Source organism: Crinia signifera, chromosome 4 (genome assembly GCF_055691185.1).
Source record: "Crinia signifera chromosome 4, ASM5569118v1, whole genome shotgun sequence".
In the NCBI taxonomy this organism is placed as follows: Eukaryota; Metazoa; Chordata; class Amphibia; order Anura; family Myobatrachidae; genus Crinia; species Crinia signifera.
The window spans coordinates 257420787-257434459 of record NC_139220.1 but is presented as its reverse complement, the minus strand read 5'-3'; the positions used below and the strand labels follow the sequence as shown (position 1 = coordinate 257434459).

General features: G+C 43.2%; 2 protein-coding genes across 4 annotated transcripts in view; one reads left to right on the top strand and one right to left on the bottom strand.

Annotated features, from left to right (window-relative positions):
• CLPX (caseinolytic mitochondrial matrix peptidase chaperone subunit X) overlaps positions 1 to 9348 on the bottom strand; it is a 30160-nt gene extending 20812 nt beyond the window's left edge. The window contains exons 1-5 of one of the 2 annotated variants that reach the window (XM_083184299.1): positions 9071 to 9348; positions 3525 to 3685; positions 3300 to 3414; positions 3044 to 3198; positions 2174 to 2333 (exon numbers count right to left, since the gene is read on the bottom strand). In XM_083184299.1, the coding sequence (XP_083040425.1) occupies positions 2174 to 2333; positions 3044 to 3198; positions 3300 to 3414; positions 3525 to 3685; positions 9071 to 9131 (652 nt within the window). In that variant the 5' untranslated portion in view covers positions 9132 to 9348. The remainder of the gene's footprint in view (positions 1 to 2173; positions 2334 to 3043; positions 3199 to 3299; positions 3415 to 3524; positions 3686 to 9070) is intronic. The other variant, XM_083184297.1, reaches the window with a different exon arrangement.
• A 75-nt stretch (positions 9349 to 9423) lies between these two features.
• SPG21 (SPG21 abhydrolase domain containing, maspardin) overlaps positions 9424 to 13673 on the top strand; it is a 38545-nt gene continuing 34295 nt past the window's right edge. The window contains exon 1 of one of the 2 annotated variants that reach the window (XM_083184301.1): positions 9424 to 9911. The gene's annotated coding sequence lies outside the window, so the exon portion shown is untranslated. Of the gene's footprint in view, positions 9996 to 13673 lie in introns of both variants that reach the window. The other variant, XM_083184300.1, reaches the window with a different exon arrangement.

The following is a 13673-nucleotide window of genomic DNA, read 5'->3' as shown; positions in this document are numbered from 1 at the left end:
AACACTTGGGCTTGGGACAGGGTAACTGATTATTGTGAAAGACCAAAAATTTACAATTTAGTGCCAGTTAAGAGTCCGTTGTGAAACGCTTTTTGTAGGAATAAATAAATAAAAAAAACCTCTTTATGCAAAACCAACCTATATGTTCACATTTAGCAAGATGGGAGTTCTATTGAATCTACTTCTTAATTATTTAGCACCTTCTAGAACAAAATAGATGGAGTCTGATGGGTTGCTATAGCAGCGGCATAGCTACATTTTGGGCGCCCCCCCCCCCCCCCCCGCCGTTAGGGGGGGCGCCCCCCGCCGCCCATGCCAACCCCCCAATCCCCCGCAGGCTTACCTATTTCGCTGGTCCCGGCGGCTCTGTTCTTCTGCTGAGGACCACCACAAAATGGCCGCCCCCATACAGCAGACAGTTTCTGTCTGCTGCATGGGGGCGGCCATTTTTTGGTGGTCCTCAGCAGAAGAACAGAGCCGCCGGGACCAGCGAAATAGGTAAGCCTGCGGGGGATTGGGGGTGGTGGGGGGGTGTAACTATAGCACCGCAGCCCCCGGCGCCCCCATATGCACAGTGCCCCCCCCCAGTTACGCCACTGTGCTATGGGCAACATCCCATCTTCAATAAATAAAATTCCCATCGAAGTAAATTTACTTTAAAAAAAAAAAGCTCTCCTCCTCCGGAAATCAATCTGCTGCTGAGGATAAAAATAAAAAATATGTCTAACTGAAAGCCCTCATGGTAGAGAGTCTGACGACCAAGGAAGTCTGCCTCCCCATTTTCTATACCTGGGATATGATCCTTTTAAAATAGTCTGACTACACCCAGGCTAGCATTATGAACGTGGTTTGGTAATTTATAAATAAATGACACGTTTTGTCCATTTAGACCAGGCATTCCCATCACGGTCCTCAAGGCACACCAACAGTGCAGGTTTTGTAGATATCCAGGCTTGAGCACAGGTGTCTTAATTAGTATCTGAGGGATTCTGATTAAACCATCTGTGCTGAAGCCTGGATATCCCTAAAACCTGCACTGTTGGTGTGCCTTGAGGAACGTGGTTGGAAATGCATGATTTAGACTTTCAAAAAGTGCTCTCCCAAATAGATAAACCATGCATAAATGATGCAAAAAACAAAGACACAGCTGACTGAATATGTATTGTATTTACGTATAGCCCCCATACCTGTCTGGGGAATTTAGTGCAATTGAAGTTATGAGGGCTCTGGTATATAGAATCGACCATTTTTAGGTCGACAATACCATGATCGACCACTAGATGACTGCTTCTAGTTAGATGCCTAAAATAGGTCAACCTCTTCTAGTGACAGGAGAGCGACGGGAATGTGTTCAACATTTTTGGGGGGCTTTTTTGGTGCCGAATGTCACAGGGGTCCCCGTTATGTACCATTTTTTTTTAGAGGCTTTAATAAATCTATCCACGTCTTACAGATCAGGGGGTTTGGCATCAATGTTCAGTATATCAGATCAAGTGCACAGGTATCCTAGAAGAGCATCTACAGAAAGTAAGGCCAATCTGCGGCCCTCTAGCCTTGCCATAGTTTTAGTATTCCCTAATAGCAAAACTGTGGCAAGGCATGATGGGACTTGTAGTTTCACAAACAGCTGGAGGGTCGCAGGTTGGACATGACTGGTCTACAGGTTCTCTTGCTGCTATTAGTAGATATAGGAGTGCTATGATAAGGTGGTTCTACTGTCTTACTCTGAGATATAGTTGTTAGCAGGGTGCAAGCAAGGTAGAAAGAGAAGTCTCCCAACAGTGGTATAACACCACTGCAGTCCAAGCAGTGCTACGGAGGAGTCTGTGCCACAGGGTCTCTGCAGATTTCATGCGGTCTGGCCGTCCGCATGAAATCTGCTGAAAACGGCCCTCCAAAAATGTCCGCCGCCATGGAGGAGGCAAATGCATTGCTTTCTGCTCCTATGAACTGGGTTGAACGCATGTAAGAAGCAGCAAAGAGCGATGCCACACCTGGAATTCCCCTTTCTCACACCTAATGCCAGAGGAGGGTCCTTGCCTTTTCCCTACAGAGGCTACATTTATATTCATTGCTATCCTCAATGATTATAGCCACAAGAGATACCATTATTAAGCATTGCAGAAATGTACATTTCAGACAGACTTGTTACAAATGACAGGATCACACCCACCTCTCTGAGTTGATGAGGCCGGTTTCTCTACATCTGCCTGGTGTTTGACATTTATTGGGATGTTACTGTATATCCGCTTGTAATGATTGTAAACAGCAACAGCAAGCACCTTTTTTGCAAATGACTGGCCCACAACAAACTTGTCGAGGTAGTTATAGATCTGAAAGAGAATCACGGCATTCAGTGAAATATAACGGACACAATAAATATACCCCATGCCCAAGTAATGTCAAGGTTGAGAAAAGGATTCCGTCAGCTGCACCATAAACTGTGCGCAGCTTAGATACAGTACATCTTATATATGTGGAGCACTTGGCCATAACTCGTTACCAAGGGAAAGGAACTCTTCAAGCAATAATAGCTCAAGTGAATTGAGTAAACTAACTAAACAACAACATAAAGGGCCTCATTCAGGTTGACTCACAAAAGCAAAACCTCTCTCAAATGGACAAAACCATGTGCTTTGCAGGTGGGGCAGATGTAACATGTGCAGACAGTTAGATTTGGATGGGGTGTGTTCAAACTGAAATCTAAATTGCAGTGTAACGATAAAGCAGCCAGTATTTACCCTGCACAGAAACAAAATAACGCGCCCAAATGTAACTCTCTATCTGCACACGTTACATCTGCTCCACCTGCAGTGCACATGGTTTTGTCTATTAAAGAAGGAGTTTGCTTTTGCAAACCAACCTGAATCACCCCCAAACTGGACAGATTTGAAAAGGAATCTGTGTATTCTAGATTGTCAGGACAAATTGTCATCATCTTAAAGCATGCACCTAACTTTGTCTCAGTGGCAAACTCGCTTCCACAGTATGGCTTATTGATACAGGAGAAACATCCCACTCTCTCTAATGAGGGTTCATGCACCTTTTTGGGGGCTGGAGGGGGTTTCTGTTGAAATGCTAGTTTCACAGCTTCAGCAGCAGTCTCTGGTTCCCGGTTTATAGATTTCTTTGAATCAGCCCCTGACAGCACGACAAAAAAGTGGTGGCATGTCCCACACTTCACAAAACGGGTAGAGGCTGCAGGGAGAAAATGGGTTACAGAATGAAAACTAGTTTGTGTTTGCTGAGTAAGTACAAGCCATGGCTGTGCCCGCAGGCCAGGAGAAACCAGAACTTACAGATGAAAGTATGTACATGGGTGCACAGGTCTCCGCACTTTGGGCAGTGGAGCTGATTTCCTCCTTTGCCTGAACTCCTCGAGGATTTCTTACTGCCTCCTTCACTTACAGCCTCCTGTCCATAAAAACACATAAAACAGGCATAAAACCATAAATACAAACACAGAGCTCCAGTAATAATGATCCTTATATTAGGGCAAAGGATTTTCCTGCTCAAAATATTACCGTATTTCCATCACCAGATCCATCTTTGCTGGCGCCATCTTTAGAAGCAAAATAAACAGTTGCCTCAGAGAAACTCCTAAATGGAATTTTCCTTAGAACATGAACTTCTAAAATGCCAGGTCTTCTGAAAATGGACAGATGCCCCCGACCACACACAGCACCTAAAAAGGACAATAAAAACAGCAAAACCGGTGAGTACTTTTGTATTTCCTGTCAGAGTTTGTAAGGGAAAGGGACTTTCCCACGGACAGATATATTGTTTTACTTGTTAATGTATATGCCTATACTTAGTGAAGGCTGCCATTGGAGTTACAAGCCGATAGTTCAGGCAATATTCATGTATTTGGGTAAAATGAAATGACTTTCAGAATATGAAGAACCTGAAACATATGGACTGTATAGAACATGCCTCAAATAACCACACAGGCATTCACATAAAAGGAGTCTAAAAATAAACTTCCTTGTTTTTATTGACACTATACCCACTTTTTATGAGAGTATGGCTGATTGCACAAAAGATGCTTTTAAAAAAAACTTTGGCAGTCAGTGAGGAATGCCCATAGGGGGGCACAACAATGAGCAGGAGTTTGCATAGGCCTAGTGGAAGGGGGAAATGGAGTTGCCCATAGGGGGGCACAACAATGAGCAGGAGTTTGCATAGGCCTAGTGGAAGGGGGAAATGGAGTTACCAGGGTTTTGCTTAACAAGCAAGGAGCGGGTGCCGGATGACCTACCGACAGACAGGATTCCGACAGTCAGCAGACCGCGTCGGAATCCCGACTGTTAAAAGCCAGACAGTTTGGATTCCAACTTACAGGGGCTATTCTGGCTCATGGGGGACCATGACCCCCGTAGAGGGAGAATAGAACTTGTGGAAAGCGCAGCGAGCTACAGAGCCCACAGCGTGGCATAGATAAAAAAAACAAACAAAAAAAAAAAACACAGCTATAAAATGACTTCAATGAACAATGTGGAAAACAGCATCAGGAATTTATGATCAAGAAAACAGATTGTAATATGTAGTGTATATGACCATAAGTGTAATATGTAGTGTATATGACCATAAGTTAGAGATGGGAAAAGAACGAAGATCTCTTACTACAAAATATACTATTCCTGCCTATAGAAATACGGATGGGTATATTTACTAAAAGTGCAGTTTTTAGAAGTGGAGATTTTGCCCATAGCAACCAGATTCTACTTATTTATGTAGCCCCTTCTAGAATGTGATTGGTTGCTATGGGAAAGATCTGCACTTCTAAAAACCCGCACTTCATTAAATGTACCTATAACGGAACCTTTTGCTGTAGCATGCAATGTACAGCACACATTGGGCCCAATTCAGATCTGATCGCTGGGCTGCTAAATTTCAGAGCCCAGCAATCAGGTAAACGTGCCTGCCAGAGGGAAATCCTGCCTCGGGCAAGCCTGCCAATTGTTTAGCACGGCTGGCGAACATATTGCTGTCCTGTGAATAGCGGTAAATCCATTCTCAAGCTGCGCACTATTCAATTATTTTTTTTTCCCAGTATTTTTCCGGTGGCTGCAATAGAAACAGGCTTTTCAGGGCCAGAGCAGACCTCACGTGACTTTCCCTAAAATACCTGGCACGCCTGGGTTTTCCCTAACATTCCCAGGAACAGGCTGACTTCCACCCACCCTCGTGCATGTGTACTATTGTCTGTATGCATGCACAGACTAGCAATCATCACAAAGCCTGCTAATTTGCAACATGCCCTCCCCCCCCCCTGAAAAAAGAAATAGTAAAGTGAGGACAAAATAAATCTTATTTAGAGAATATAAATAAAAGAAACAAAAGCAAGTAATCTGATCAAATATTTTTCATTAATGTTGTCCCCAAACACTGGATTTAGTTATAAGTTAAGCAGCTTTAGAACTATAAAATAGCTGTGCCAAGTATCAGGTCTACTCTAGCCATCGAAATTTAATTGCCAACTAAAAAATAGCTATAAGGGTTTTTATAAAATGGTGAGAATGATACAGTCCAAAAATACAAGCTTGAGCAGTCACAGGGAAAACGTAGACTACATTTTTCTCAGAGAGACATGTAATCATTTTTGCAATCATAGGTGGGGATTGGAACAATCGTCCCATTGCTTCTCGAGTTTGGTTCAAACCATGTTCATTGCTCCCTTGTAGTTTTAGGCTAATATGAACTTGCTTTGTTACAGTTCTCCAACAATGTCATCCCTGCACACATCTTACCTACTGCAGAATAGCTGCCAGCACCTTGGGTGGATACCATTACCAAGATAACACCAGGAGAATAATGTACTCTCCAGGCTATATAGAGAACCTTAGCTGGCAAGTTTGCATCCACAGAAGGCAAGGTGGTACCTCGGCAATGTGAATCATTAAAGAGAGTGGAGATTCTACTTTGTAGATGTTACCTATGAGGGGATTCCCGGGATCACTATGCTGGTCCTAGCTGATGCCATTTACATCTGAAATGATAGGTACTGCAGTCCAACCACATGTGAAGTGGCAGAGATATTTCATTATGATTCCCCTTTTAATACAAGGAGAAGAGGTTTTATATAAGTGGAAAGGTAGGTGGAGGTTTTAGGGTTTAGATATGACTTTAACTAAAGCTTATTAAGGTAAGTGGATCGCCAAAACAGGTTATAATACTCCCTCTTGTATTCATTTTCTGTCATATATAAAAATACTAGGAGACCCTACAAAGATTTGTTTTATTATCCACAGTAAACAGTATGACAAAACAAGAAAAATGTGAGTTAAGAAGGGTACACACTGGGCCATACACTGTACATTAATACTAATGTTATTTATTAGCCCATTTCTCCTAAGAGGAATCACAGTGCTTTACATTTGCTGTAACAGCACAAAATGACATTAGTAATATGCTTGGGTGAACAGAGATGCCTTGAGTTTATTTTTGAAAGATTCTAGAATGAAGGATTCTCGAACTGTGCGTGGAAGAGAGTTCCATAGTCAGAACCACAAAGCTGAAGTTCAAGCCCAAAAGTTAATTCAAGGAGTATCAATAGTCGGTCGGCAAGTGTATACACCCGATATGTCTGAACTATATAAATCACAGACATATTGCGTCGGCTGTGCAGCACAGCCGATGCCTAATATCTGCATATATGCAGATGGCTGTGTGTATGAGCGATCCTCCTGTACAATTGCTGCAGGGACTGACGCCACAGCTGGGTGGGCAAATTCAAATGCCTGAACCGCTGTATAACAGTGACTGCCATATCGAACAGCTGATTGGTAAGTGTATATGCTTACCTGGACCGCACGCCCTGTCAGCGCAATGGCTGTTTCGCTGTAAAGTCATTACAGAACATTACAGGCAGTGGGTGGATATGATGGTATCAGCGTTAGGTCTTTTTTAGTAAAGCTTCACTTTTTAGTGACCCTCTGAGCAATGCTCAGGGCCAGTGTTCTCCAGTGAGAATACTGGCCCCAGCCAATTAATATCCAGCATGCTGGATATTAATCCCCAGGATATAGCAACACACGGGGCCAGGTATCGCTATGGCCCCTATATACACAGCGATGTAGGGGCATTTTCTGAGCAATGCAGTTACATTAATTCAAACTGCTCAGAAAATCCCTGTATATGGCTACATGTGTAGCCCCCAGGAATGACATACAAGGAAAAGACAGCGAGGAAGGAGAATGGAGCAATGGGTTAGGATGAGAGCTGGAAGCATTGGTGAAGGCATGGGTCTTGAGTGCCCGTTTGAAACTTTGTAGAGAGGCGCAGAGTTTGATAGAGGGAGGGATAGAGTTACCACGGTAGGCAACAGCACAGGCAAAATCTTTGAGGCAAACATTTCTACTCATAGTAATTACACATTTCTGTGTTTTGATGATTGATCTAATATAAGCGTAGGTATTGCAGAGCTGGAGGTGTAAGTGCTCTCTTTCTCTCAGAACAAAACAGACCTCCTATGAACATGCACCTTAACCAGCGTGCCATTTAGAGAGAATGTCCACCCACCCTTAATTATCACTTTACTCATTAAATACTCCTTGAAAGAGGAGTCAATAGGTGGCTCCATCCTTATGCCCCTCTATTACCTTGTGTTGCATTCCTCTTGTCCTTATCTAGCAGAACTAGAATATGAGAGTGGGAGTATGATATAGGCAGCAGGATATAATGGCTGCAAATCACTATAACACTCTATAAAAGTATAACATTAACAGTTTACTGGAATGGATAATAATAAACACTTTGTTAAATTCTGAAAGTGTTTCTTTTTTAATTTACCAACTTTAAAAAGCAATATTACATTCTTTTCCATTAGTATACCATTCTATAATTTTATTAAGTCAGTCACTATTAAAACAAAAACCATAAAAGTCAAAATGGCCAGGAAAAAAAAATAGTTATGATAAACCTAATATAGTCCTTGGAATTATATGCACAAAGGTTACCAATATTTGGCGTCCTGGTCTACAGAATGAAACAAAAAGAGGAGACTTCAGGGACTTTCAGAAGAAACTTCTGCCTTGGCACATTAAATGATGTCAATGTTACAAAGACATAAATTATTATATACCTTTCCCCAATCTATTACCTCTTAACATAAACATGTGCAACGGATGCCTGCCAATATTCCTAAAGTACCATATTTAAATCAAGTAACCCCCTAAATGTATACATATCATGTCTTGTAATCAAGTAACCCAGCTGTTTCAGATATTACCAGGCTTTTGTTGCAACCAACCAGATCTAACGATACATCTGTAGATGTATGGCCAGCTTAAGACCCTCTTTCCACGCAGTGCGCCACGACCCTGTGCCAAGGCACACACAGGGTCCCTACGCCCACTGCCAAGGCACACGCAGGGTCCCTACACCCACTGCCAAGGCACACGCAGGGTCCCTACACCCACTGCCAAGGCACACGCAGGGTCCCTACACCCACTGCCAAGGCACACGCAGGGTCCCTACACCCACTGCCAAGGCACACACAGGGTCCCTACACCCACTGCCAAGGCACACACAGGGTCCCTACACCCACTGCCAAGGCACACACAGGGTCCCTACACCCACTGCCAAGGCACACACAGGGTCCCTACACCCACTGCCAAGGCACACACAGGGTCCCTACACCCACTGCCAAGGCACACACAGGGTCCCTACACCCACTGCCAAGGCATACACAGGGTTCCTACACCCACTGCCAAGGCACACACAGGGTCCCTACACCCACTGCCAAGGCACACGCAGGGCCCCTCGACCCTCTGCCCACACACATGCAGTACCCAACAACCCCCTGGCCAAGCAGAGCCCCACAATTCTGTCAAAACACAACGAGGACCCCACAAAGCTCTCTCCCCAGACCAACTGCAATCTTTTGCACTTTTATCTAACAGTCTAGCCCTACCCCGTCCCCTCTCCCTGACAGTTATTTCTAGGTCTCTGAACCCTGACAGCTCCTCCACTACAGCTCTCTTGGACCCTAGACAAGACCACGATCATTATGCAGGAGACAGTAACCAGAGGAGCGGCCATTTCTGCCCCGCTCGGGAGAACCACTGACCTCTGTGTAAGGAGCTGCTGATAAAGATCCTGGCGGCGCAGGAACAGCTGGGAGCGGACATGGTGCCGCCGAGGCGCCGGGCCCAGGTGGTGGGGGTGTCGGGATGACGGCTGGGGGGGAGCGAATGCCCAGGAGAACCCAGCCGGTGTCGGGTTAGCCGGAGCCAAGTATGTTGTGAGCCTCTCAGCCAATCAGAACTCAGTTCCAGAAGAGCTGACGATGACGTGCCGCTCTTACACCTTCAATACGTCATCACGTTGGGGGTTACCAACCAACGTGCGTTCCACTGGCTGCTATTGCCCAATAGTGACAGGGAGAACGAAGCGCCGCCATCTTACTCCAGCCAATGACAAATACCAACGGTCTCTAACGCAGCCTGCGGGGAACACAGCCCAATATGCCGCCCCCCTCTGCATACATGCACATCGTCTCGTCTCTCTGTTCACTGGCAGACACTTAGAAGGCGGGGAATGCTGAGTCCCGTGTTATTGTGGGAACCGCTGAATGTCAACAGGAAGTAGCCAGTTTCAAACATGGCAGCCTGTTCCATGACGACACCATTCACCTCGGCCTGACCCCGAATTCCATTGATCACGTAATAGAGTTGTGACAGGTTCTCTATAGCCCTACTTATGATGCAAGTCTCCGCATGGAATGCTGGGGATTGTAGTAATGTCAGAGACACAGACCCGGGGGAGTACACCGCTCATGTGACGTATCTGTCACCTACATGGGGGAGTCATAGGCACTGTGTATGTTGTAACGCCAGGAAGCACAGCGCAGCTTTATGGGCTGGAGGCCTGGAGCACGTGAGTCGTCACATGACAGAACCCGGAAGCAGGTGACTGTGGGGGTGTGGGCAACATCAGTCCTGCTTCAGGCTGCTGCAGAGAGAAGGAAAGAGCAGCAGAGTGGTCACTGGGAGGTAATGTGATGCTGGGGCCTGTAGTAGGGGAGGAGGACCTGAGCTGTAAGTGTCCCTGGGGGCAGCGGACGGTGCAGCAGTGTTATGTCTGATACATGCTTGCACATAGTGATGTTGTTGGTTAATAACCAGTGATGCACAGGCAGGCTGCAGCTACATCACACCTGTCTCTGTGACTGCAGTCACTTACTGGGGACATTGATTCATTTAACTGACAAGGTTCTAATTTGTTATGGACAATCCTAGGTTTTTAATATTTGTCTTTCTCAACAGGTAAGTATTTTAAGCTGACTTATGTATTTATGGCACAATTATGTTTGGTGCAGCAAATGCTGTATCTAGGTATTTGCAGTGACATAGTTTCACTCATGTACATGCACCCACACCTAGAAATTGACGCGCATGGGAATAAGAAGTGCATGTCTTGTGTTAATAAAGATGTCCTCCCCATGTCATGTCTGACTAACTTTCCATGCCTTTTTTATAATTTTATGATTTATATTAAAAAGCAGGCATGTAATGCACTGTCATCTCTCCTACTGTCATCTAGTGTTCATTCTATCACCCTTCATCTTTCAAAATCTGGGCAGTTTCTCTTCCCTGTCTGGGGTGTTGGTCTCTACTGTGGTGCTTCTAGCACAAGTATGATCTGCATATCATTGCTGAAATACAGTCCACACTGCTAGAAGCACCTCAACCGAGAGTGCCCTAGATAGGAAAGAGGAACCGCACAGGTTTTGAAAGATGCAGGGTGCTAGAATGAACACTGTCTCCATCATACAGGTTGAGCAGTGTTTGGTGTGCCTTTTACTATAATATCCATCTGCTAAAAATAGACACATGGGGCATTTTATTTAACATTTTACTGTTGCCTGCATTTTACAATGCACTCTACAATTGGCAACAGTTATAAAACAAGATTGGGTATTTGATATAGGTGTACAATCTATAGAGAAATAGGAATTTGATAATGGGGTGTTAAGGAACGTATTCTGAGTTGGGGCTTGGTAATAACAAAAAAAATATATATATATATATATATATATATATATATATATATATATATATATATATATATATATTTTTTTATTATTATTATTCTATTTGTATGCGGGATAGACAGCTTCAGATTTACACAGAGAGTTAGGTCTGAGTTTTGTATAAATCGGAATTTATTAACTTTTTACAATGAGTTCGGATCATTAGATCCTCAAGAAAAAAAGTCAAAACGTCAATGTGGAAATGATTGACAGATATTTTGACAGGTTTTATTATTTTGAGGTGTAATTTTCTATTTTAAACCACATTTGAACCCTATTAGTGTACCACTTTGGGCAAGGTGCCTTGCTGTGGCACAAGTTACTATTCCCAATTGTACACCACATAGATTGTATATGATGGGGGAAAAAAAATGAAGTATTTCATCTAAAAAAAAAATTGTTGTCTGTATGTCCCTGTCGATCTATCATCGGGAACCCCTTTAACAGCAGCCCCACCTGCAGATTTAGCCAAACTTGCTTTTTATGTTTTACTTTGCTGTAGAATTGGCCCTTAATTGCTACATGTTGCATATTCCAGCTAGATTGCAAGGGTAAAAAGTCCTTAGTGGGTTGGATGATCCAGTCATGATCTAGTGGTCAGGCAGTTGTTTTGATTATGAAAAAACACATGCTTTTTTGTTTAAACTGTGTAAAAAGGGCAATTACGTAGAATAATTTAGTGGGTGGTTCTGGAATTTGATAATCTTGTCTGAAGATGTGGGTTTTTTAGGGAACGCTTTGAAGCTATTCTTGTGCGATAGATTGTGTGTTCAGGCTGAAAATGTTCTGTAACTAAATGGGTGCAGGTAAGAGATGCAAAGGGGTCAAGTTGTGAGATTTTGAGACAAGAAATGCACACTTATGTAGTTTATGGCCTTGTATGTTAGTTGAAGCATTGTGTGCTGAATTTAGTGAAATACAGCCAGGCAATGTAGCAACTGACAGAATGGTACAGCAGTAGACGAATGGTTTGCTGGAAATCAGTCTAGCCTCTCCATGCAAAATAGATAGTAGGGTTTAATTTCTGCTATGGGGGGAAGAGCACACTTTCTACTCTCGGTTCCTGCAGACACAGGATTTTTGGAAAGTTCTTGCACCTCCAGAAGAGTAGGCACCCCCCAAGGCCTCATTATGTGATTCTAGTTTCGATAAGGGTGGAGGTTTGATTAGTCAAAATGCTAAAGACGATCTAGCTTAGGCACAGACAACTAGACAATACAAATGTGTATTCTAACTTTCCCACATCATTGTTTAAGGAAGAATTGAGAATTTATTTGGATTCTGATTTTGAATCCAGTGTGATATGCAGTATAAGGAGGTCTTGCAGTTTTTTTTGTTTATATCCAGTGATTTCTATCTACTACCAACTGCCTAAATCGGTACTTGTTAGTACTATGGTACTATGTTAGTTGGGTGCCCACTATAGTTACTACACTCATACCCCCACTATCCATGTCGGCGTGGAGTTAATTTTATATAGCGTGGCGAGCGCAGCGAGCCTGCGTGCCCGAAGCGTTATTATACATTACAGTTCTGCAGCTGAAGATATTAATCACATGATTACTAAAAATATATATTTGGGAGGATCTGGATTGTATTTTGTTCACATTAAGGCCCTTATTTAAATCACAGTACATATTTGTTTGGAAAATGGGCAAAACCATGTGCACTGCAGGTGGGGCAGATGTAACATGTGCAGAGAGAGTTCAATTTGGGTGGGGTGTGTCGAAACTGAAATCTAAATTGCAGTGTAAAAATAATGCAGCCAGTATTTACCCTGCAAAGAAACAAAATAACTCACACAAATCTAACTCTCTCTGCAGTGCACATGGTTTTGCCCATTTTCCAAACAAATTTGTACTGCGGTCAGATCTGAATAAGGGCCTAAGAGTAATCACTGTGTACTTTAATAAACTGAAAATGTATCAGTACAGGGAGAGAGAGATTACAGATTTTCATTAAAATGAGCACAGGGGACCGGGATCAAGTGATTATTGAGTGTATAGGATCAAGAGGAGAGGTAGTACTATAGGAAGAAAAGTATACAGTAGATTCTTAATTTTGAGGTCAAATGGAGGGATCAGGGCAGTACAATCGGGAATAGTCTGTGCTGTAGGACCAATGTGATGTCGGCTGGTGACTTTGTTCACAGACCTATCCACCCAGTAACTCGCTTGTGATATATTTGCCATTCAGACAATATGGGTGAGATGTATCATGCTTCAAAAGTGATAAAATATAGAGTGATAAACCACCAGCCAATCAGCTCCTACCTGCCATTTTTCAAACCCAGTCTGTAACATGGCACTTAGGATCTGATTGGGTGGCTGTTTATCACTTTTTGGCCCTATATCACTCCGCATACTCTGGAACTCTCTTCCCAGAGAGGTGGTAACGGCTGGCTCATTAAATGCGTTCAAGGCAAAGTTGGACAAACATTTACTGGAGAAAAACATCCATGGGTACAAATAAGAAATATAATTTGTCTGTAAAATATCAGAACCTACCAAATCAGCAATGGATATCTATACCAGGTTGAACTAGATGGACGCAAGTCTTTTTTCAGCATTACCTATGTAACTATGTAACTATGCATACATTTCTCTCCTTTATGAATAAAACTTTTGTCTTCATCAAA